The sequence below is a fragment of the Phlebotomus papatasi genome, chromosome 2 (genome assembly GCF_024763615.1).
Source record: "Phlebotomus papatasi isolate M1 chromosome 2, Ppap_2.1, whole genome shotgun sequence".
Lineage (NCBI taxonomy): Eukaryota > Metazoa > Arthropoda > Insecta > Diptera > Psychodidae > Phlebotomus > Phlebotomus papatasi.
This window is the reverse complement of record NC_077223.1, coordinates 66,383,662-66,408,722: the sequence shown is the minus strand read 5'-3', so window position 1 is coordinate 66,408,722 and position 25,061 is coordinate 66,383,662. Positions and strand designations below refer to the sequence as shown.

At 32.4% G+C, this 25,061-nt stretch overlaps 3 protein-coding genes across 5 annotated transcripts in view; 1 reads left to right on the top strand and 2 right to left on the bottom strand.

Annotated features, from left to right (window-relative positions):
- LOC129803900 (mid1-interacting protein 1-like) overlaps positions 1 to 3,714 on the bottom strand; it is a 79,018-nt gene extending 75,304 nt beyond the window's left edge. Inside the window, exons 1-2 of the mRNA XM_055850776.1 lie at positions 3,201 to 3,714; positions 2,642 to 2,795 (exon numbers count right to left, since the gene is read on the bottom strand). Of these exons, the coding sequence (XP_055706751.1) occupies positions 2,642 to 2,795; positions 3,201 to 3,262 (216 nt within the window). The 5' untranslated portion in view covers positions 3,263 to 3,714. The remainder of the gene's footprint in view (positions 1 to 2,641; positions 2,796 to 3,200) is intronic.
- An 83-nt stretch (positions 3,715 to 3,797) lies between these two features.
- On the bottom strand, positions 3,798 to 12,359 carry LOC129803905 (uncharacterized). 2 transcript variants are annotated; one of them, XM_055850783.1, is made up of 5 exons: positions 12,188 to 12,359; positions 8,451 to 8,654; positions 8,191 to 8,325; positions 4,180 to 4,240; positions 3,798 to 4,103 (listed from the first exon to the last, which is right to left on the bottom strand). In XM_055850783.1, the coding sequence occupies exons 1-5, from the start codon at positions 12,228 to 12,230 to the stop codon at positions 3,989 to 3,991; spliced, it is 558 nt and encodes a 185-aa protein (XP_055706758.1). In that variant the 5' UTR covers positions 12,231 to 12,359; the 3' UTR covers positions 3,798 to 3,988. The 2 variants fall into 2 exon arrangements, with proteins under 2 accessions (XP_055706758.1, XP_055706759.1); XM_055850784.1 differs by having other exon boundaries at positions 3,798 to 4,082.
- Positions 12,360 to 12,893: 534 nt separating this feature from the next.
- LOC129803881 (basic helix-loop-helix ARNT-like protein 1) overlaps positions 12,894 to 25,061 on the top strand; it is a 121,172-nt gene continuing 109,004 nt past the window's right edge. For both annotated transcript variants that reach the window (XM_055850749.1, XM_055850748.1), the window contains exon 1: positions 12,894 to 13,112. The gene's annotated coding sequence lies outside the window, so the exon portion shown is untranslated. The remainder of the gene's footprint in view (positions 13,113 to 25,061) is intronic.

The window sequence follows — 25,061 nt, the reverse complement described above, 5'->3', positions numbered from 1 at the left end:
ATAATTTTGAAAATGTAAAAAATACTTTTATTACATAAAAAATACTCAAAACATTCCAGAATTAATATTTAAAAAATATATTTGTATTAAATTTTAAAATTAGTTTTTAAAGTTAGGTAAAATGTAGATATTAAGAAAAGGGTAAGTTAAGAAGACAAGATCAAGATTTAGATTAAGAAGTATAAAAAAGTAAATAATTTAGTTAGAAAAAAATACGAAAATATATTGTTTTTGAATTTTTTGTTTTATTTTAAAGAAAAAAAAAGTTAACACGTATTTTATTATATACAAAAATAAATGAAATCATAGGAGCCGTTTTCGAAAAGAACCAAAAAACATGGTTTTGGACAGGGGCATGACATTTCCTATGTTTGTGTTTATTAGCTGTTTTCTGTCATTGTAGAATGAATTAACAAAAAAATACTAATACAAAATAAAAGCTAATTTAATAACGAAGAGGCAACCAAAAACCTCAAATTGGCAATCTACGTAGTTTTGAAGATATCTCGTGAAATGTGTACGAAAACAGAAAAAAATTACACTAAAACTGGTCGCATTTTTAGAGAGCTAATGTCACCCCCATGATTTTGGAGGGTTTTGTATTAGGGTGAGTGTAAAATAAGAATCCTTGGGTCGACTTTTGGAAGGGTCTCTCGAAAACCGTATATTCATATCTTTTACCGTTTGGCCTCTAGATGGATAACAAATTTACGAACAGAAAAAAAGAATATTTAAAAAAGGAATAATAATTAAGAAAATTTTTTAATTCATTTTCTTTTTCTTTGAAAATTAAAAAAAATGAACTTTAATAAAAGAAATATACATAGTTTTAAAAAAAATTATTATTAATTTGAAAGAAAATTAAATTTTTAATTTTATTCTTTTAAATATTTATGAATAATTTTATATTTAACAGAAAAAATTATTTTACATAAAAAATACTCCCAAGCTTAGCACGAACTCTGGCTTCGAACACTTCATATTTTTCCCATGTTCCTTTAATAAGTCTTACCTGTTTTTTTTTTTTTTTAATAAAATGTGTGACTAAATACTAGCTTTAAAAAAAATATACCATAGGGGAACGTACTCTCCCATCGAACGTTCATGCCTTCGAATATTGCGAATTTCTTTTATTTTTCCTGAGAGACTTACACCTAATTATCATAAATAATTGTTAATAAACTAACTTATATTTAATAGAAAAGTGTAAGTCTCTTTGGATAAATAAACAAAAATCACATTGTTCAAAGGCATAAATGTTCGAAAGGAGAGTACTTTCCCCTACATAGGTCAGAGTCGCTAAAGAAATGTAGGAAAATATGAATTGTTCGCCTAATCTTTTGAAATTTGAAAATAATTTTAACTAGTATTAATCTAAAAATAAAAACAAAAACGAATTTTAAAACAAGGAATTTTTCGAAGAGAATATTAATAATTTCGAAAAAAATTTAAAATTGTAGATATTTATGTAAAAAAAAATATTTTAAGGATTTAAAACAAAAAATTAAAAAGTCCTATTTGATATTTGATTTTAAATTTTGTTTTTCTAAATTAACTAAAAAGAGGAGTAGAATAATTATAAAGAACTTTCCGAGATATTTTCATTTTCACATTTTTTTTAATAAAATATAGCGCATTACGTTTTAGCCTTAAAAAATTGACACTTTCAAATTCAATTTATCAGACAATATGGATCAGCTTTTAAAATTTATTTACAAACTGAAGATCTTCAACATTATTCTCAGAATAAAAAAAAAAGTTTTTCGTAGAAAAAGTTGCATGAAACTAAAATGCAACTAACTTTAATAAAAGACAAAATAAAATAACCTTAATTAAAAAAAAATAATATCCGTTATTTTGAATTTAAAAACCTCGTGGGATTCCGATCAATCCCGAAATATTCCGAACTCATTTATTCCTTTATGAAAATAAAATTTTTAAGGACACTTTTGGAATTAAATTCTTTAGTTTCGTTTAACCCTTTAACGACGAGACACTTTTTACGGAACGAAAATCAACAATAAAAATTAAACCGATAAACAAAATCTATGAAACGTCTTACATCTGACTTTGGAAAATCCGACAGAGTCTGATTCGGTGCGTTGCTTACCTCTCTACGAGCGATTGGGACAAAAATACCCCAAAAATTTTATAATAATTTTCAGTCTAATGAAAAATATTATGTATGAGTATTGTAGTTTCTTTTTCCAAAACGGTTTTGATTAAAAAAAAATTGGATGTATAAAAAATATATAAAATCAATTTTTAATGAGAATTCAAAAATTCGTCATTTTTTAGCTTAAAAATTTACTGTAATAGTAAATAGCTGTAGACTTGCAAAAGATATCCTAGATTCCTTCAACCTTCTACTTTCTAATTACGTACAAACATAAGAAAAAAAAAACTTTAGGTAGTCAGGAAGAATCATTTTGTTTATGGGACACCGGTGTCCCAATCGTCCTTAAAGGGTTAAAATGTCTCTGCTCAGAGATTTGCATTAATGAGGATCTTTAAAAGCCGTTGAGAAACTGTTTAGGTTTTTAGCTGTATTGGCAATGCCGACAATGCAAAGTCAATGCAGTGGGAGTAAACCCCCTGTTCAATTGCTTTAATTGTTTAGGGCTGGAAAAATAGAACTCACCCAAATAACAACTTTGTCATCACCACGTCCCGCCTTTTGTCTCCACAATGGCACCGTCCGTCCGGCATTTGAGACAAAGACCGAGTAGCATTTGGGCAATTCGCCGGGATTATTCTTCTTCACTTGCTCGCACAACTTCCACACGTTCTCCTCGCTGGAAAATCAACCGACAGCCCATTAAAGTGAAATCATCAGCACTTATGGGGGATGGTTATATACTGAAAAATGTTGTGGCATAAAATTTTTATGGGACTGCAGAGGAAGATGCCTAGGAGGAGGAGAGAACCGATCGAGGGAAATTGAGAATATATCTCCGGGAGTTGATTAACTGCCTAGGATTCCTCTGGGAATGTCAAAGTGGTCTTGGGGTGGGAATCATCTTTGACCCCAATGGGGGCTCCACATAAACCCCCCGGAGCCGCCATGGTGAGTATCGTTGGAATTAGGTCAGAACGATTACCATGCAGATGAAATAATCAATATGGAAGTGTAAAAAAAAATGAAACGGGAGCGCAAAAGGCTATTTCTTCAGCAATTTCCCGGGGAGCTCTGAACTCACCAGTAGCAAGATACGTAGGAACATTCGCCAATCTTGGGGAACAGTATAAAATCCTGCGTCATTGTTCACCGGAAGAACCCCAAAGGTTCCAGCAGCAAACTCCCGGACAACCCCCTCGTGAATTACTTGCAATCCCCTGACAACGGCCTCTATTCTGCAGCTCAGAGGGCACCTCCGGCTGCTCTGTGCTTGGTAGTCTGTCCCCCAATTGGCTGTCGATGGGATAGTGTGATGGGGTAGTCCGGAAAAGGGTGTTGAGAGGGTGAGAAAGGCAATTTTGCCAAAACACAACACAAAGAAATCACTTGGGTCTTCCTTAAAAATACTAATTGGACACTATCTAATGCTATTTACTGATGTCTCTTGGCCACCAAAATACACAACATGACTAACTACACTAGAAATTTGGGTTTTTGCGCGGTTTTTTCTCAGGTATTCATGAAAATTTGTGGATAAACTCGAGAAAATTTCTCATGCAACTTTTTCAACTCCGTCGACATTGCGCGTGAGATTGACACTGCGATCTCTAGCGGAAAATTCTGTAATGCAAAAATCGAAATGAATCGAAATGTAACGGTCGCTGCCACGTGCTCAAGAAAAATCTGGAAAAACCAAAAACAAAAAAGCAAAAAACTGCATGAACACACACAAATTTATTTGAAGATACTTTCTCCATCTGCATCCTTTTTATAATTTTACATGAAAGTATAGAATAAAATTATTGCATGAGTCGGAAAAAATGCAACACAACATGGAAGATATCAAGTGTGCAGGAGAGGAGGATTCTTTTACTTCCGGCCGGCATAGTAGAGGCCAGGATTGCGGTATGTGTCCGAATTCATTGGCACCAGCGTACGAATGCGATTCGATGGTCGATACTGTCTGCAGAAGTGAGAACAATATCTAATATCAAAGGAGGAAGAAAGATTTCCAGAGAATCTCTTTTGGGGTCTGGAGTTAGGAAAAAAAGTCAAGTTACCTGATGGCATGGAGGAACGCAGCTGTTCCACTTGGTTTTATCTGGCTCTCATCGACATATTCTGAAAGAATTTAGAAAGAAAATTCTACTCAAAAATGCGCACAGCCCAACTGAACATGAAGCTATTACTGAAGTGTATACCGGTATGATATACTAGTAAGTGATTTTAAAGCACAATAGAGTCTGAGAGTACACTCGACTTTTCGTTATCCGGCTGACGTGGGGACAAAATGACATTTTGGTTTTTTGAATATGGTCAACGTTTTTTCTATTTTCTGCTGTGGGAATTTGTTTTTTTTTTTTGTCGAAAAACAACAGAATTTTCTTTGTGGTATGTTTATGCTTCATTTTGTAGCACGATTGTGTGTCAAAAACTTTGATAAAATGAAAATAACACATTAATTCACTCTGGACAAACTGCATGCTTTGTAAAAAATCGTTTTGAATACATCAACCGCCAGAGTTTGGCAGCTGTCACCCGGATAACGAAGTGCTGGATAACGAAGAGTCGAGTGTATAAATTCATGCAGGGCTTACGATAGTTGTGGTTTTATAAGTCTTTACTTGTATTCGTTTACTTGCTTAAACTTGGTTTAGATTCTTGGTTAAAGAACGTAGTATAAAATTTCGTCATTTATCCCGATATAGGGTAAATTAAGCTAATTCAAAACCTGCTCCAAATGGAAATTTTTCGCTACTCCAAATGGAAACGTCATTGTTTTCCACGATAAATACAGTACTAAATTATTATTTGTGGATTTTCTATACCACGGTTAAATTATTTAGTTAATTTGGCTCCAAATAAAGCCAATTATATTTATATATCCATTCATATTCACAAATTTTAATTTATTATTTTCTCAGAAAATTTAAAAGTGTATCTTTTCATCATCGACTTTTTAATCGATCGACCATGTTTTTCAATGAAAAACAGAATAAGATGACCGTTGTTTATACGAATTTTTTTAAAACATTTATGTCACATTCCTGGCTATCTTTAGTTAAATTAAGTGTTAATCTTTATTATTAACGGTACGTGAAGTTTTAAAAAATGAAATATAGGGGGAAGTGGGGCTACTTTGAGCTGTGGGGCTACATTGTTATACGATTTTTTCGCATATTTCTAAAGAAAACTGGGTTTTAACATGATGTAATTCATTTAAACAAAATAATTGTGAATCTAAATAAAATATTTGTAAGGACCAGCTTCATTTAGAAATATGCGAAAAAGTCGTATAACAATGTAGCCCCACAGCTCAATGTAGCCCCACCTCCCCCTACCTATTTCGTGAACAAAATGTCTTTTTATGAAGTGTCTGCAAATGCTGCATTTGAAAACACCGGAGATATGATTTTTAATTTAGAGATTTTTTTATTGTTTTATTATGGGAAAGGTGAAAAGACTAAGAATAAAAACAAAAGCAAATGGTACACTTAAGAGGAATTCAAGAAAACTTTGGAAGCTTTTCGTGGCAATTTCACTTAACCTGTTTGTTTCCAATTGGAAATTTTTCCTTGTTTCCATTTGAATTGAATTGTTTCGAATAGCAGCGTTTTTCACTCGTGTACTTTTCTTGTATTTAAGAAGTTTTCAAATTATATTTAAAAAAATTTCACTAAACAATAACATTAGAAGAGAAAAGGAGCAAATTTATGTAATCTTCTTCAGAAAAAATTGAACTTGTGTTGAATCTTCTGTCAAATTTAAAGCGTCTGAAAATGGTTCTGAATTAGGACATTTGCCCTATTTATTTTCATTGTAAATAATCCGCATAATTCGGTATTTTTAGCCTGTATATGACTTATGATTTTGTTATGATCTGAGATTTGAGGGATCTAAGAGTCAATCTAAACGAGATATAGAGTTTACACGGTTTACAAAAATTAATTTTAAGGTTTTATGAAATTTTGTGTCCTCTTATTAATAGTAATTCGTCAAAATAAATGATAAGTGCATTTATGAACACTTGTTTTTGTTATGATAACTCTTGAAATTAACGTTACAATTCGACCATTTGTATTATAGTGTCCGCTTTCTTATTCGGATCAGATTTACGAAAGTTACAGTAGATTTTCGCTAATTCGGCACCTTTAGTCCTTTAAGGATTAAAACGGTCTTTTAAAACTACATTGTGCTATTTATAAGAAGTCAGAAATAATGTTGTTTTTCTGACCCCAAATTTTTGACCCTCTCGTTCTTAAAGGGTTGATCAGCTTACTTTTTTATTCGGACAACAGTAAAAAAAAATTTTACATTTTTCAAGTTTGATTATGATTTTATCGAATGAAGCAAGTTTAAATTAGCCATAGTTTGTCTTAGTTATCATCTGATTCCGCATTATTAAGGAAGTTTCATGAAATTTACAAATCATCTTTATAGTAGAGAGGTATCCTTAAAATTCTTTCTGAACAGAAAAATCTTCTCCATGGTCAAAAAAGATCATGAGCAAGGCTAAAGTGGAAGTCTTTTACCATTCATAAAGAATATGGGAAAAATATGAAATGTTCGAAAGCAGAATATGTGCGAAGCCCGAAAGACCTGCCCTACACATTTTTTTGAGATCTGAGCTTCAGAATAGAAAGATAAATTTATCTGAAGAGTAACAGTACATAATTATGTTTAGTTACATTCTTGAATTCAGGGTTTTACTTCATATTTCAATTTATAAAGATTATTATCTTGTACATTTAAAAAACTGGTCTTAAGTGTAAAAGTACTAAGTGTACTTCATTTAGAACATTTAGGCAAAATTTAATTATATCTGTTGAAGCTAATAAGCAGTATTAAGATATATAGATTTTTTCTATTTTCTAGAGATATAAAACTTTTTTTATGTTTATTTTTATTAAATACTAGAAAGATTATTAAATTTTATTAGGGATTTTAATTTTACGAGAAGCAAGTGGTTTTATACTAAATTTGTAGATTCAGACATATTATTTGCTGTGCATTTTTTCATTTATTGAAAAGAGATTCACTTAAAATAAAGTCTTTGCACACCACATCAATCCTTTTCTTTTCTAAATGTATAGGAATAAGGTAAATGAAACATTTATCGGCCATGGAGGTTGGATAGTAATTTTAAAATAAAATGATTTTTTTCAAATCATACGTCGTCTTTTACTTATTGCTATCTTCGAAAATGTTTTGCATGAGTCACTAGTGGAACACGTGTTGTAAAAGGTAATTTGTTAATAGCGATGAATAATTTTCAAATGAAATCATTTTATTTTGGGGTGACGATTTAGCCATCGGGGTCGGACCGCTTCACGTTTGAATCAATAAAATTTGATATTATCAATAAATCGGTCTCCCGTTATAAAATCCATTTACATGAAATTTTAACCAGATTTTATGCCTAATAACTGGTTTAAATAGCATAATTCGAACTACACTCAAAATAATTATGCACATTTTAGTAGAAGTAATTCTAGATTTAGAAATATTTGAAATCCTTCTAATTGGAAATCGCAGAAAATATTCGGTTTATGAAAAAAATAAAAATAAATATCAAGATTTCTTTATCCTTCAACATTTGTGGTATTATTTCGAACTTTTCTAGAATATTTCATTTGTGATTTGGTGAAGATATGTGTAAATTGTAATACGATTAATGTAACATGAAATATTTTTAGGTATCTTAATTAAATGGGGTTAATAACCAGCACATTCAAATTAATCGGTGCGAAATATATATGTATGTATATAATTGTTTTGTAATTAACCGATTGTTGTTGGATTAAATATCATTCTTGGAAAGTCATTTAATTATAGAATGTGTGTTGTTAGAGGTTGAAACCAATTTCCAAATTAAAATTGGATTTTTCTACATGATTGCGACAGAGAAGTTGGATTTCATAAATTGAATACAATATTTGAGGCTTCTGGGCATATGGTATTTTGATGTGTTGTTCTTATCCTTCTTATCAGTATTTAAATCAGGTAATCAATTCTGAGTGAAGTTTTGTGTGAAAGTCCAAAGGTTATTATAATAAGGAGTTGATACAAACCGTATTTGAAGTTCTCTGGCGGAGTCTTGGACGCTGTGAGGAAGCGTACTTGATTGGGAGTCAAGGCCTTTGATTCCAAACTTTCCAAGTTATATTTCAGGTTGTCAAAGAAGCCGCGCAAATTGGTGAGAGCACCTGTTGAGTATAGAATATATTTGTCACATGAGATAATGGTGTGGGTGGTAGAATTCCGGTGAAAGGGCAATAAATTAAATCCTCTGCAATGACGATTACTCATTTGCACAATTCATCATACGCACCGACACTTATTGAGGGTATAAATTGTTCTTCTTTGGTCTTTTGCGACCGTCTGGCCATGGTAGCCCTGAAGGCGCTCCTCTTTTCGCCTGTGTCACGGATGTCCTGCTCACTGAGGAAATTGTTTTGGGGCCACGGCATCTCAGAACTCTCATCGTCCACGAGATTGGTATCTGGTTCGAAGGAGGCTCTAACCACGCCGGAAGCTGCGATGATGAAAGTGAAAGAGTATAGAAGCATCATAAATAAACCATTTGCACCCTCACTGAATTGACTTTGATGTGGCTTCTCGTCACCGTAGAGCCAAAGCTAATTAATTACCGACTTGGACGGTAATACATATTTTATTTCGTCACGTAGGAACATGAATGTTTTTTTTTGGCGAATTCCCGGGGGAGGAATTTAAAAGGTATACTTTTTATACTTCCACGAAACAGAATAAACAATTAATATTGAATATTTCATACTCTTGATACAATAATTTTTTGGGGTTTTGAGCAAACTTGTCATCTTTTCTGTGAAGTAATAAATTAGAAGTTAAGAGCAAAAAGACCACACGGAAAAGTATTCTAGAGTGCAGGGTTTGTACTTCTTCCTGATCTTCTTTGATCACAGTGAGCAAATTTCAACATTTCAATTTAAGTCCCATATCAAATTACCGCATTGGACCCTATAGTAAAGTAATTTAATCGTGTTTTTTAAGCTGTTGTGGTTCAATAAATAATATCTGAATCAGAGTTCAATTTTGCGGGAGTAAACCGACAAAATTTTGATTGAAAAGTGTCTGGAATTGAGAGAAAATGGTGTGTTGTACGAGATAAATTGAAATTTAACCGTCAAAATGAAATAATAGAATCATGCTCATATTTCGATAGTGAGTACTGTATATTCAACATGTTCGATTAAAAAATTGATAACCGATGACACTGATGGAATCTTTCATAAGGACATTTTTTGGGAAGATTCCGTAACCGTGAAGAGCGTTACTTTTAATAGAATATTCTGCGCTAGTTCTTAATCTTAATTTAAATTTTCCTAAATCTTAATAAATGTATGACATGTTATAAATAATTACGTAAATCAGCTGAAATAAATCAAATTCTGAATGAACGAATCAGAAATAATGACAGGAGAATCACCAGCTGTTAAAGAAAAAAAAACCTGTTAAAAAGTTTTTTTTTTTGATAACACTTAGCCTTAGCCCTTTCAAATTAAAATTAGTGTAATAGCACAAAATAAGATCTATTTCGATAGTAATTGGTGTTATATTCTGAAGTGTAATAAAATGCTTTTTTTTAAATCGATGTTCTTGAATAATAAATGCATTATGATACTAAAAGTGAAAATATAATGTTGGCAATTACTCCACGTGTAAAGGGATTCTAAAGGACCATAAAAACGTAGAACAAAATTCAATAAAAAACTTGAATTTCTAGCATTTTTAGCCTTTATAATCGTATGGAATTTAGCAAGTCAAAGGATTGCTTGAATCGACTTATAAAAACGTCTTTCGACTATCTAAAATGATTATTTATGGATTCAGTGACTGAGAAAGCATTAATTATGTTTTATTTTTTGTCAAAAAAAAAAAAACATTTAATATAATTGGAAAATGCTAAAAAGTCAGTGCAAAGTTCATGTAAAATAGTTTGAACTTAATCTTTAATTCCATGCTAACATTTTTAGATAGGTTTGTGAAATAATTTGAGACTATAGAGATGCAGGGAAACTTGCTAAAATTGTATAAATAATTTCAATTAGTTTCACAATATAAACTGAAAGAATCTTTTCCGTTTTATAAGAAGAGTGAATAAATATTCTAAAAATGACAGTTCTATCCAAATCACTAATTTGTAATTTTTTTCTTTAAATTTACTATAAAGACTAAATTTTGAGGCAATATTTACGCAGCAACCTATTTGCTTTCCCTCGATGCATCATTAAGAAAAAAATGTTAAAAAAGAGTTTCGTAAATTTCGGATTAATTTGAAAAGGTTTCAGAAGATCTTATTATTCAGTATTTAACACACGTATATTGAAAAAAAGTATATTCCCGATATTCTCTCAATTTTCTCAAACTATGAATTATTTCTTTTTGACGGGAGTCTTATTTTGAAATATTTTTTTTTCGAATCGAATTTGCGAAAAATTACATTACTTTGCCTAAGGTAATCCTAGGGTTTTCCGTTCATCCGTGAATCACCAATATTTCGGGTTAAAGCTAAATGGTTATAGAAAGCTACTTGGGGGTTTTGTTACATTAGAAAATTTGACTTCACGTACGTCAATCCTGTCTAATGCTTTTCTTCTTCTCCAAAAAAAGTCGAAACCCATTTTTTCGTACAGGTATGCTAATGGCGTTTAAGGCATTTAATGATTAAGGCAAAAATTAAAGAAAAGACTCAAGAGAATTCTTTTGTTTTGAAAATAAGGATACATCTGAAGCAGATCTATTCAGATATGAATCAATATCATCAATATTTTCGTTTTGGAATTCAGTTCTTTGAAACAATCAGGAATGGAATTTTAGGGCATGGTACAAGTTTTTGGTTAAAATCCTGAAAGCCAAGATTTTAAAAGTTAAAATCCCGAACGCCAAAATCCTGAAAAGCCAAAATCTCGAAAACCAAAATCCCGAAAGGGCCAAAATTGTTAAAGTTAAAATTTTGAATGCTCAAGAATGACATAGCTACTCCCAAGATTGCCTCCACCCTTGTTGGGGACAAAGGGAAATTTTCAAGGGGTAACTCATTCCCATTTTTTCTAACAAGTGTTTCTGGTTTCTCGGGTTTCGCGATGCAGAAATTGGGTTTCTCGGGTTTCGAGTAGAGTTGGTAAATTTCAAGAAATTTCTTGAATTTCCGCCTAAAGTAAATGGCGACTGCTGTCAAATTTCTGAAATTTTACCATCTCTAGTTTCGAGAAGCGTTTCTCGGACAATTGGCGAGGGTTTCTCAACATGAGTTATTCCTTGGAGTTTTTCTGTTTTGGAAAGTTATCATTTTTTCATTTTTTAAAATTATAGGTTTCCTCCGTAATTTTAAATTTTGCTTTATAAATCAGACCAACTTTCCAGAAATATTAAAAAATAAGATTTTAGTTTTCTTTTTTTTTTTTTACTAAAAACTGTTTTAAAAAATTCAAATTTTGATAATTGGTTTTCAGTAATTGATCTGCATACGAACAACATTTGGCCTGCCGGGATTTCCTCTTAAATTAAAAGTGAAATTGCTTCTTAGATTTTCCTGAGGAATTCCTGGAATTCCCTTAAATTTTTTGTAATTAATCCAAAAAATATTTCAATTTCAAGCTCTTTTGACTGCGGTCTTTTGATTAACAAAATATTTGCTAAAGCAGAGACATTGGCTTACATCATTTAATTGATTTTAACAGGGAAAGCCACAAAACTTTGAAATGAAAGTACTCCTATTTGGCCTTCAATCATAAATTTTCCCCACAAGTCCATCTCTATTATCCTTCACACGCATTTCGTATAGTAATTTTGAGGTGAGAAATCCTTGGCTAATTGCAGAATAGTCGTCATTTATTTGCATTCATGGGGGATGAAATTTGAAACCATTTTACTAAAAGTAATTTCTTAATTGACTCTGGATTGTTCTTTGTCGCGTCTTTGGGGAAAAAAGTTGCGGGGGAACGCGGTTGGCAATTTCTTGGAAAAATTTCAAACACTAAATGAGTAATTTCTAAGGGTTTTTTTTCTTTTGGGAATTAAACTCACCTGATGATAGTGCTAAGAGCACAAAAATACAATAAACCGCCATTTCTCACTAAATTATTCACAATTTCTCGTCAAATTTTGGCTTTTTGGGAACTTTTACAAGCACTTTTGGGGCTCACACGTTTTTTCTACCGTTGCGGTAACCTGTTGAAAGTCAAGTGAAATGCACATTATCACTCCTAATCACATTTATATGGGGACGAAGTGCGCTAGTAACGGACATGCGTCTCACTTTCTTTGCTCCTAAATGTGCTAAAATCAGCGAAAAAATGTAACAAGTGGGCGGAAATTGTCTTAATCAGTTTTATCATCAATCCATTGAGGATTTTTATCATTCAGGATGACTTGCAGATTGATTTATTAGCTCTATTAGGACTGAAATCGGACATAAGGGTGGGAACTTTTGGCCATCATGAGGATAATGAACTGCCTCTTTGTGCAGCTTTTTACTCATTTTTAGCGTTTGAGACGTGGGTGAAGACATTCAAAACTAAATCAAGAAAATCAATAATTGAGTTTTTATTCATTTTGTTCTTTTAATAGCTATAAATTTATATTTTTTTAGGAGTTTATTAAAGCTAAGAAATATCTGGTTTGGAATTAAGACACTGGCCGACAATTTAAAAAGATTTCGATAAGCGCGGGAAAGACTTCGCAATTTATCCGCTAGGTGGAATACAGCGCTGCTGCAGTCAAATCGATTAGTCGATGGAAAAAATTGCTGTCATTTTTGTCACTTTTGTTTTGGTGTTTTGCGAAGAAAAATTTTTTGATACAAAAATCTGCGTAAAAGATGCATAGAAAATTGTGAAAAAATGCCCTCAATGGACTTATAAACTGCGTAATTTGTCAATGAAGTGGTGTGTGTTGGAATAATTGTGAATAACTGTGTATTTTCCAGTATCATTGTGATTGCAGTTTCCTCGTAAGTTTCACATTGATTTTTTTTATCAACCAAAATTTGTTTGCTATTTTCTCTGGGTCTGGGACGAGATATCTCTGAATTTGGGTAGTCTAGCTATGGCCCAGCTTGATAATCTTGCCAAGGACTTTGCAATGAAACGAAATTTTGAGTGTGCTTATCGCGTGATGCGAAGAAAATGATGATGGGAAGAAAAGCCCAAATCTCCGGACGGATTTTTCTCTGGTTCCTCTTTTCCGGGCAGTCTCGTGAATGTTTACGTAACTTTTAGTAGTATTTACAAATCGCTCTAGCACACTGTGTCTCTGGCCAGTACTGAGATGCTTCTCAATTTTATTGTCAAGGCAAGACGATGATCGAAGTGATCCCCGCGAGATGAGAATTAATCCGACCTTGGTGGGTATTTTTGGGTGATTCTGACCATTTGGATGGGAGATATGCCTCCTTCTGGTGCGATTGGACCACCAATTATCAGTACAACAGTGGGCTGGAGGGCAGACGAATGTGGAGAGAGAATCGTCTGTCTTTCGGTTCTGCTGCAGTTGCCCTAGGAGAGTTTATATACTTTTGGAGGAGGTCATCAACCTCCGGCTCTAACACCAAACTATTCCCAACCTCTATATGCCCATTCACTCCACAAAAAAAATCCATAGATTCTGTATTGGAGTAGCTCCAAAAGCCACAAGGCACAAAATTAAGGGGACGCTTCTTGCCCAAAAAAACAGCTCCCTAAAATTTCCAGAAATTCATCAGGAGGATGATTAATTTCCTGACTGAATAAAAACAATCTTCGAGCTCAAGTTCAATTTTCAGAGGCAAGGTCAGGGGTAAAATCGTGGTTTAGTTGTCGGTTGCTGAAAGAGAATGCGAATGTGGTTATAGAGGATTTTGTAAAGGCACCAACAATATGCTCTCTATATTGTATATTTATTCGAGTTTTGCTTGTATTTCGGTCACTTCTGTTCCCTTTTGCTGACACAAATTAAATTTTAGAGGACACTTTATAATACAAATAATAAGCCACTTATTGGAAGACTTATTGGAATCTTATTCGTTAAATCTTCTCCCAAAACTTGTAAACAAGTGATTATTTTTAACAGATTACTTGACTTCCAAATGAAGCTATATCTGACAATAATTTAGGCCACACCCCTTTCATAACGTACACTGAGTAGGGGAAAGTGGCCTGCCTTTGAATGCGGCTGCCTTTGAATGTTTGAATTTTTCTCTTATTTATCAAAACAAAAATTTTATTTTGTGACCTATAGTTAATACTATTAACAATTTTCTATTAACTTCGATTAACAAAATGGAATTTTGGGTTTGGGAAATAAGAGAAAAATTGAAGCATTCAAAGGCTGCCATATTTAAAGGCAGGTCACTTTCCCCTGTACAGGGGGTCCCGGGAGTATTCATATTTGCGAGTTCGAGAATAAAACACATGAAACGGCTTTATGCATACAAAAATGTTGCATACTCTCAGGAGACTTCTTTTGAAGAAGTTACGGAAACGTCGTTAAATATGCAAAATATTATTGGCGTCAATTTTTTGGGCTCTTTTTAGCAGCAATTGTTCATAAGTCACGCATTCCAAATTTACTGCCTCGAAAAAATGCATAGGGGAAAGTCGTCTGCCTTTAAATGCAGCAGCCTTCAAATGTTGCGATTTTTTCGTTGTTCTCAAAAGCATAAATTATATTCTATTAACTATTAGATAGCTATCCATCATCCTCACAAATCATCAAAAAATGCAGAGCCTAGCTCCTATTTCCTAGATGCTAGATCAAAAAAAATGAAAATGAGCTCTAAACTGTAATTTTGATGTTCCACAAATCATGTGATTTTTCATAGTAACAATCATTTTACAAATAAATCTTCCATTGTGACACATAGAAGGTTAATCAGGCTTAATATTTCTGTTAATAAATATTGGTTCAGATGACACAATTTTTGTGGGTGGCAAAAATTTGAAAATATCACCCTGCAGCAGCCTTTGAATGCTAATGTCGTGTGCCTTTAAATCCTATCTTTCCATACATCAAAACATGTGAAATCGAACTCCTACTTTTCTCTGACGAACGTCATACAAATACTTATAACCTGCTATCTTGCTCCGGCTGGAATGTTTCAAGTTGACAATTGTCAACTTCAATGGCTTTTTCTTCCAAATTTTCAAGTGCAAAACAGTGCTTCAGAAAAATGTGAAGAAAAGTTATTGTTTAATGTCTTTTGACTGCAGTGATGATTTTAGTGAGTGCGTTAGGCTTCAACCTAATCATTTATAGCCCATTTAGTTTTATTGATTCAATATTCTCAGTGAATAAAAAAACATTTAAAGGCAGCTGCCTCGCGTTTGAAGGCAGACTATGCCAGCTGCCTTCATACAAATCGACATCACTTTTTTAATTTCCTCAGAAGGAAAAACTGAGGACTTGCAAGTGCTAAATGAGGTAATCATATACGCCGAATGAACAAGAGAATTTTTTGGTGTAGTAGAAAATAAAATCCATTTTGTGGATTCTTCAGAAAAAAATCTTAAATTTGGAACTCCATTTTTCGTTTGAAGGCAGACGACTTTCCCCTACATATAGGGAAATTTCAAAAATGATTTCACAAATCAGCTCCTAATGGTAGGCAATATTGCATAAAATGTATTTGCATAGGGGAAAGTGGGGCACCTTTGAAAGTGGGGCACCTTTGAAATCGGTATTTTTCTCCTATGTCTAAGTGGAACTGAGCCATATCATAGTGCAATTTAGCTTCTCAATATGTTTGTGCCCCTCAATTATATCACGATAAAGCTCAATTTTATTTAAAAATAGGTAAAAAATTCCAATTTCAAAGGTGCCCCACTTTCAAAGGTGCTCCACTTCCCCCTAATCCCATTATATGCATATTTCCGATATTCATAATCCCGGAACCCCCTGTACCGGAATTTTGCATTGCGAGATTATGCACTTCACGGGATTATGCACACAGATTTATGCATATTTGCCTATATTTGGAGCTAATGTGTGAAATAATCTTTGAAATGTTCATAAATGTGTACAAATATTTTACGCAGTAAATTTGAAATGCAGTTCACATGAACAATTGGAGCTGGAAATACAGTAAACTCTCACTCAATCGGCTCTTTTTCAATCGGGTGAAAAATTTTGTTGACAATTTTCACGTTTAATTATGAAGCTAATTCGCAAAAATTCGCTGTAGTTCTTCCTATTTTATCGTTATTCTTTATATTTGAGCGCTTTTTGGGGAATTTACAAAGGCTTTGCCGTCCAAATCTATCGATAAACCGGATGACATTTTGCCCCAAATGCCCATTTGAGAGAGAGTCTACTGTAGTCAGAGAAATTAGCGCCAACAATATTTTGCATACATCACGGCGTACCTGTAACTTATTCCGGAAAAATCGCCTGATCTTATGCAAGTCTTCTGTGTGCATAAAGTCATGTAGTGTGACTTTCTTCGGTCGCAAAAATGTGCATAATCCCGGGGCACCGTGTATTAACGGGTGGCACTAGAATAGACAGACTGTAAATTATAGCATAACAGAAACCTCGCCTCTTTTATGGTTTATTGGCAAGTAGACAGGGAGTTCCGTTGAGCCCAAGAAACAGATCGTCAAATTCATTCCTGCCACTGAAAAATTGCATACCCTTAGGAGATACCTATATCTTTGGAAAAAGTAAAGGAAATGTCGTGAGGTATACAAAACATTTTCAGCACCAACAGTTGTGAAATAGGGGAAACTGGGGCACCACCACCAAACACGGGGTACCACCAAACACTATTATTTCTAAACTACTTGGAATATCTCGACCATTTCTTCAGTGGACAGGCATCCCTATAGTGCTTAAAAATTCCTATAGGTCTTTTGATATCCAATATCCGATTGAAAAATCACAGTGTTTGGTAGTACCCCCTGTTTGGTGGTGCCCCAGTTTCCTCTATTTGCATATATTTAGGGGCAATATTAAATTCTTCCTTTTTGTCGTCATTTTTGAACCGGAATACTCTTTATAAAACTTGTAATTCAAGAAATAACAATAACATTTTCAGATGAAAACCCTTAAATTTTTTATAAACAGCGTGTATGAATGGACGTTTAATTTAAGGTCCAGCGAAAATGTTTCTTAAATAAATTCCAGCAAAAATAATTTTTGGCCACGCCCCCCTAATGATTTATTCAAAAGTTGAATTGGACTTGTACATTTAACTGCTACAAAAATATTTCTAAAATTTCTCCGTCCTGTCCATTACTAAATTAATCTCCGGCAAAAATGTTTCCTTAACCAGTTACAGACATAAAAATTTTAGGCCACGCCTCTGTAATAATTATATTAGCAAATAATGGAGACTGGGGCAAAACTTGCCAAAACGCATATTTAATTCTTTCACGAACTCTGAGAAAACTTAAACGTTTTATAATGAGCATATTCTTATAGGAAATTTACTGCTCTACAACATTGCAGAAGACTATTTTTCTCTATCTCGAAAGAAATGTGATTTTCGAATCATTTTCTAAAAGTCGATTTTGTGGAGATTCTCAAAATTGCTGGGGCAAATTTTGTCAGTTTTCGGATAATTTGTGACATTTTACTCTCGCCAACGCTAAAAATATCACATAGACATATTTTTATATGAAATTTATTCCTCTACAACTTTGTCGAATATAATATTTCTCTATCTTAACGAGAAATGTGCTTAAATTGAGCAAATCAGTATTGATATTTTCTGTCAGCCAAAAATTCCAAAAATAGGGCTCAAAATTTCATTATTTTTTATTTTACATAATCCTTCCTCGAACCCTTTGAAACTTTGTAATTTTAAGAAGGTTCATCAAGGCTATCTATAATAAAAATTTCAAGCCTCAGTCTCTTTTATTTTAGAAAATAGTGAATATTGAAATTTTCGTTTTGACAAATTTTGCCCCAGTCTCTCCTACTTGGCATTTGACGTCTAACTTAACTCTCTAACATTTCGGAATCACTCCAGGATAGCTTCACAAAAAAAAACACTGCGATAAATGGTTCTATTTATTTAAAATTGTTGTAGTGCCTTTAGTCATAGTCTACTGACATTTCTTTTGAAGATTTGAACTCATTTTGACAGGTCAGAGAAAAAACAATAAAATTCATTGTGAATTTAAGTGCATAAAAAACCATATGTACTCTAAATTAAGTTCTTTCGCGTTGTAGTTCGCGAATTGTGTCTCGAATTAAGGAAAAATTGTGTGTTGTATTACAGTAGAGTCTCACTATAGGCCATCGCTCTATAGTCCACAATTTATCGACCCTTGATTTCAAAACACTGATTTTAAGTTAGGTTATGTTTTTTAGTATGCGACATGCATAATTATTTTAATATTTTTGGCAAACTTTATTAAGTAGTTGTGATAATTGTGATCCACAATGAAGAGAGCAAGGACAAGTACCACAATCGCAAAGAAAGTGGAAGCCGTCGAGCAATTTCAATACTAAAAATCGTTGATAATTTTAAAAAATTACCTGGACTATAGTGCGACCCAAGTGTCAAATTTGAAACCAAATATGGACTATAGCGAGACTCTACTGTAGATAAATTAGCATGGTCTACTAAATTACTGGATTTAATAAGGCCATCGCAAAATTGAATGTCAATTAATCAGAAAAGTGTAATTTATAAAACAAAAGCTGCACTCCAGGTAACCACGGGTTCTAGAAACTTTTCACTGTTTTTATTCTGCAATTCTAGCGCGTTTTTCTAATTTTCCATTTCTCGTGTTTCTTTGATGTTTTTCGTTGTTTTCAGAAACATCTACGTAGACCTATTTTTTTAGAAACAGTTTTGTGTTTCTGGTACGAGTTTTTGGAACTCTCTAAAAAGGTGGAAATGATTTCGTGTGTACGTATTTTCATTTTCAAAAAACGTTTTTGTGTTTTTACAATCATTTCAATTCTTAAATGCGTTTCCGAAATTTTAAAAATCTTTTCGTGTTTATGGAAAAAAGTCTGTGTTTCCTTGTGTGGTTTTTTGAAATCTGGAAACATTTCTTAAATCTTGAATGTGTTTCTTCAAATTCTGGGAACGTTTTTCGACCCAATGGTTTATAGTTTATATTTATGCTTTCACAAACTCAGTAAACGATTTCCTCTATTTACGTTCATAAATCCAACCTTTAGGTTAAAAATTTTAGAAGTTAAACTCTCTTCATAATTTGTAATATTTCAAAAATTAAAATCTATTTGTCAACTGGCAATTTAAACAAATTTGAAATATTCAATTTAACATAAATAATGTGAAATATACTGCGTTTTCTTTTTAATGGTCTCTGCTGCTCCTGTGAGCAATTTATTATATTGTGGGCAATGTGCAAGCGATTTATTTTGAAGTTCTTCATTTTAATGATAATTCCTCGCAATGCGCAGAGACAGAGACCAAAAGGAATTAGGAAAATTGTTAACTAAAATATAAAAATCATTGTGGTAAAGTGCGTATCAGCATTTAGAGATTAATTTAAAGTTTTAAAATGTTTAAAGTTTTATATTAAATCTCACTCAGAACTTAGAGATACGTTTCCAAAAGATTCTATACTTTGTCTTTTAAATTATTTTTGGAAGTGTCTGGTTCAAACATTTTTTTTCTGGAAAATAACAATTTCGTTAGAGAGTTCAAGATTTTTCAAGCGAATCTTATCTTAATCACGTAAGCGAAATACATAATAGCTTTGATTGTCAACCTTGAAATATTGAACAAGTGAATGACATTATAGCAAATAGTATCATACATAAGTATTAGATCAATGAATTCTCATGTTCTTCCTAGCAAACTTAACTAAATATTGAATTGAGTGATTGAGAACTTTGCGATTTTTTGTCTGAAAAAAAAAAAACATAAAATAAACGCATTGGATTTTTATCAAAATTATTGTTTTTAATCCCATTTATTGTGGAAATGTAATATTTATTTCACTCACGCACATTTCAAGAGATTTAAAAATGTAACTCTACGCTTTATAAATAAATTGTAATTGGGTTTGATTTTTAAAGTTAAAACCAATACAGAATAAAATTTGTTTTGTAAACATATGCTTAACATTTGAGTTAGTCGGATTTACGTAATGTTGAAGAAATATGAATAGAAAAAAATGGTTCGTTTTTTTTATTAGTTTCTTTCGCGATTTTATGAATGAACAGAAAATTAATACATTATTTATGTATGTTAATATCATAGTTTCCTCTTAATGTAAATTACGATTTTTCATATAAAAGAGAAAATCTGTTTAAAAATAAATCAGTTAAAAATTTTATGAGTGTAGTACTGGACGTGCTTATTTGACGTAATTAATTGAACCTCAATTTTATGAGTTATAGAAGAGTTTTTTTTTCAAAATCTGCAAAATTCCCCAAATTTTATAAATAAAAGCAATTTTATTTCTCTCAAGTGTTAATATAAGCTTTGATAGAGGTTAAAAGTTTGTCATGTCTCCTTCTACGATGAGTCAGTATTGGTGAATCTATATGATCACAATGTTTTGAAACTCTTGGAATCTGTCCAAAATTATGTCAAAAGGTATTTATCTACGGAGCAATTTGGGAAATATATAGAAATCATCTGACGTAGCGAAAATAGTTACAAATTGGTTACTAACCTAATAAGCTCTATATAAAGGAATTTGGGTTTTTTGGTAGTTTTTTTTTATTGACAAAATCTTCTATGGGGTGTTTTCAAGACCTAGATGGCGACACTAAGTTGATTGTTGATGAATTTCTGGATATATTGAATTTTTTTAAGTGCCAATAACAGATTTAAACTGGGATGACATGATAACTTATTTTAGATATTACCGACTGTCGATTCTGAAAAATTTAAACGATAGCAGGACTTCCTGTGACTAATACAGATATTTATTAACAGTCACGTCCTTTTAAGAGTATCACAATGAATGGCCCAGCAATGCGCAAAAAGTCGACATTCACTTAATATATCAGATATAGATTTATCGATACTATCGATTCGATAGTGTCGAAAAGTTATCATTAGTCATCATTCCACCCCTGAATTCCAGACCATATAGAAATGGGTTTAGAGGATTTAGACTTTGGTGTATATAAGTTTTTTCTTGTCATTCAGTATCATGGAGGACATGATATGAGATTTCTCCAATACAATATGTAGAGTAGACATTGGGGTTTTCCGTCTTGTTATTTTCCCATTTACGTTTTCTCCAAAGTGTGCGATAAAAAAGGAAACGGAGGAAGATTTGAAGGGGGTTAGGAAAAAAAGGGATTCCAAGTTGGTTCCGCAGACACCATCAAAATCTAGCATGATTGCAAAAATGTTACTCAGTATAAACGTGATTTATACATTTACATAAGAATGAGATGACTGAAATATGTTGTGTTAGTGATATGGGAAAAGCCATGGCTGAGATGGAAAAAAGAGGGCCTTCGTCGTATAAGATCTACTGTCGTGTCTGTTCAATTTGACTATTTGTCTACAACATACTATACCCAATTTGCTTTTATTTACACAATATAAGGCATGATATTTGTGCATTGGTTTGCTTTATTAGGTGTCATTAACTGTGATTCTTTCCTAATCACAGCTACTGTAATGCTAATGGTCATTCATTTCTGATTGGGCTTATATTCAAAGGATAGGTGATCGGAATCTTCGTGATCTTGAAATTGATTAGTTACCAAAATTAGAACAGATGTATTTCTATGTGCAAAGCCTATATCACTTCATATAAGATCAGTGTTTTTGAATAAAGTACAATCGTTTTAAATTTTTGTCTGTTTCATGCTATTTCGGAAAATTCGTGTACAATTTTTATTAATTTATTTTATACCTGCTTGAGACCGTGTCAGACCCTCTGCCAAAAAATACATCAATTAGTTTTTGAAGTAAAATAGTTGGGATTATGGATATCCAAGAAATAATTAATTTATAAACTAAGGTAAAGTACTCTCTAGTCGGCCGATTTCTCAACTCGGCCAGTTGAATTATTTAACCAATTTTTTAACGTTTTATAGTCAATTTCTATGAAATTTTCACTGATTTACGTTATATATAATATAATACACCTTCTAATGTTAAATCGGTAAGACCATATTATACAAATCTAAGTAAATTGAATAAATAGTCGCACTGGTCGAGTTGAGAAACCGGCCGACTACAGGGTACTTTACCTTATTTGGAATTATAAAAAACATCCTTGTCGTGAATAGTTGTACAGTAGAGAGCCATCCAGATCTAAAATAATTTCAAGCATTTAAGGTAAACTTTGCAACACTTTTAACTGCTCGAACTCCTCCACGAGGGGGCAGTTTTCACAATTCATTTTTTTCAAATTCTGGTTGCTAAATGGTAAAGCATATTGACTTCCGGTCTTCGGTGACCCCCCCCCCCACAAATCAATATTGTCTAGCGAACTAACGTAAGCAAATCACCCCTACCTACTTTATCCCCTCCAAAAATACGATTTTTTGACTTATCTCAAAATTGGCCCAAGTAATTTCAATGATTTTTGAATATGTTTCGCAGTTAGTCCAGCTGAAAATTAATCCATCGACACCTTTTACCGGTTGAATCGCCATCTAGAATTACTGAAGGTCAAAAATCAAGCACCCTGGAGGGCCTAATTTTCAACGGATTTGGTTAAATTTGGATTTTTTTGAAAGATCCTTTAATTCGGAACCCGACTGAATTGGTCACAATCAGTGATGAATCGGTAGATTAACGGTAATAGCTCTATTTTAAAAATACTGTTTTACGATTTTTTTCAGTCTTCTGTCCCATATAAAATTGAAACGGTATGAGATATCGACCTATGGTCTTCGATGACCTTCCTAAAAAGAAGCCAATCGAAGCCAATCTCTTTATTCCTTAAGCCATTTAATTGATTTTTCAAAATCTAATAGACAATTTGAACTTGATATCTAATTTAAAATTGAGTTTTTTTTCGAAATTTTGTCTGATAAGAGGTTAAAGAAATAAAGCTATACGGCTAAATCAGGTATGAACTCTATATAATTTTTAGTTTAAAGGGAATATGTTGTAGTCAGTATAATAAAACAAAATTTTTAAGAATAAATTGAATAGTAGAGGAAGCTTTTAGTTATCGCACACACTTTGACTTTAAATTTTTTAAAACAATTTTTTTTTTCAAGAAATGTGTGACAAGCTTCTTAAATGTATTACCAGTGAGGTCAAATGTCAAGAATGAGTGCAATTTGCAGGAACCACGAATTGCACGCATTTCGAGGTTGCTTGTAAAGAATCTCAGCTACCATAAGCTTATTTGGACTTCGAATTTGCCCCCAATCCGAATTTGCAATGAAAGAATCACACCTACCATAAGCCCATTTAGGTTTATTACTGGCTTTGTAATGTCCATTGAAAACCAAAAATCTAATTTACAATCTAAGAATCACCGGTTCTATAAGATAAAATGAACTCATGACTGGATTTTCCCTTTCGGTTTCTTGTTCCTAGTGGTTTCATAGTACAGTCAAGAGATGGGTAAAGCAGAAAAGTAACAAAAGAAAACATTACACGGGAAAAGAAAGACAATATGCAAGGTATCTTTGATAACGTAGTACATCTGGCTTCAGAATTAAATGATCAAATGAAAGAAGGAATTTTTCCTTTGTTGTCTATCTTCTATTATAACAGGTTAATTAGCTAAAGAAAGCAATTTCGATTAGTGGATAAATTTAATTCCTGGTATAGCTTTATTGTAATTGCAATACATTTCCCATTTAGAGTTTCTTGGTGTTATTCTTAGATCAGGTATTTTCAGTAGACTATATAAACGACATTCCAGAGATATAAATCATCCATCTAAGGAATGTAAGAAACATGATATTAATATTATCTTAGAATTTTTGATTTATTTACTTTTTAACAATCTAACTAAATTTATCTGAAGCATCTAAAAAATTCACCTTTTCTCATCTGTCCCAGAGGTACCAGATGGGAACAATGTTCAACATTAATATTCACATTAAATTATTTGTGAGTTATATTTTTTTGTTCTTGCATTTGATGTACTGCAATAGATAATGATATTATTAAAAGGCCATTAAGATGACTGAATTTTGGGAGAAAGTAATTCTTAAAATGATGAAATAATTTGGCAAGAGTGTGAGTTAATTATTTTGATAAATTGTTCTGTCTTCGTTTTGACAGATTACCTCAAGTATCATTCTGAAAATCTGGCATTTTCTTGAGAGAAGATGAATAACATGTGATATGCGATATGTTATATTTTAGCTCGTCCTTATTACATTGATTTAATATTTTTTTGATATTCATTTTATTGCTCTAAGTTAAAGGGAGAGTAATATGTATATAATGAACCTATTAAAGGCATAAGTACTGTTTCCGCACGGTTACCATGCATTAAATAACGAAAATTCTAGTGAAAGACATAAAAAATATTAGTGCTACTTTATGAGGAAAAAAGATGATCTAAAATTGCGATTTTTGAGTAAAATATTGTCAATTTTATTAGTCTCTATTTCCAGTGACTAGTAATAAAACAGTTATTTTAAATGGAAATTTTGTTAGTTATCAATTTTCATAAAAAAAAAAATATCTATACAGAATGGGTTCATGGTAGTTTGGAATCGGTTTATACTTCTTATAGGCTATTCTATTCTTTTCAAGTGAGTTCATACCTTTCTCAATATGTAGAGAAACACGATGTCTGGAACCTTGACATTTTACATTGAATACTCGTTTTAGGAAATGGTTTACGGTCGTTGTCGTATGATTGATATGTATGAAATGTCAGCTTAGACGAATTCTGATCCGAAATCGAAGAAGTCACACAAGTTTTTGAAATAATTCGAAAAAAATGTTTTCGGTTTTAGGAGGAAGGGGTTATAGAAAAATTAAGGTTAAGTTATGCAGTATTCCAAAATTTTCAGGAAATAGCATAAAGTATACAAATAAACAGGA

Bases quoted from the DNA above. Each gene is read 5' to 3' on its own strand.
- LOC129803905 (XM_055850783.1), bottom strand. From the start codon at position 12,230: ATGGCGGTTTATTGTATTTTTGTGCTCTTAGCACTATCATCAG. The intron at 8,655-12,187 runs GTGAGTTTAATT...TCATCATCGCAG, and splicing joins GCTCTTAGCACTATCATCAG to CTTCCGGCGTGGTTAGAGCC. The intron at 8,326-8,450 runs GTGCGTATGATG...TATACTCAACAG, and splicing joins TATACCCTCAATAAGTGTCG to GTGCTCTCACCAATTTGCGC.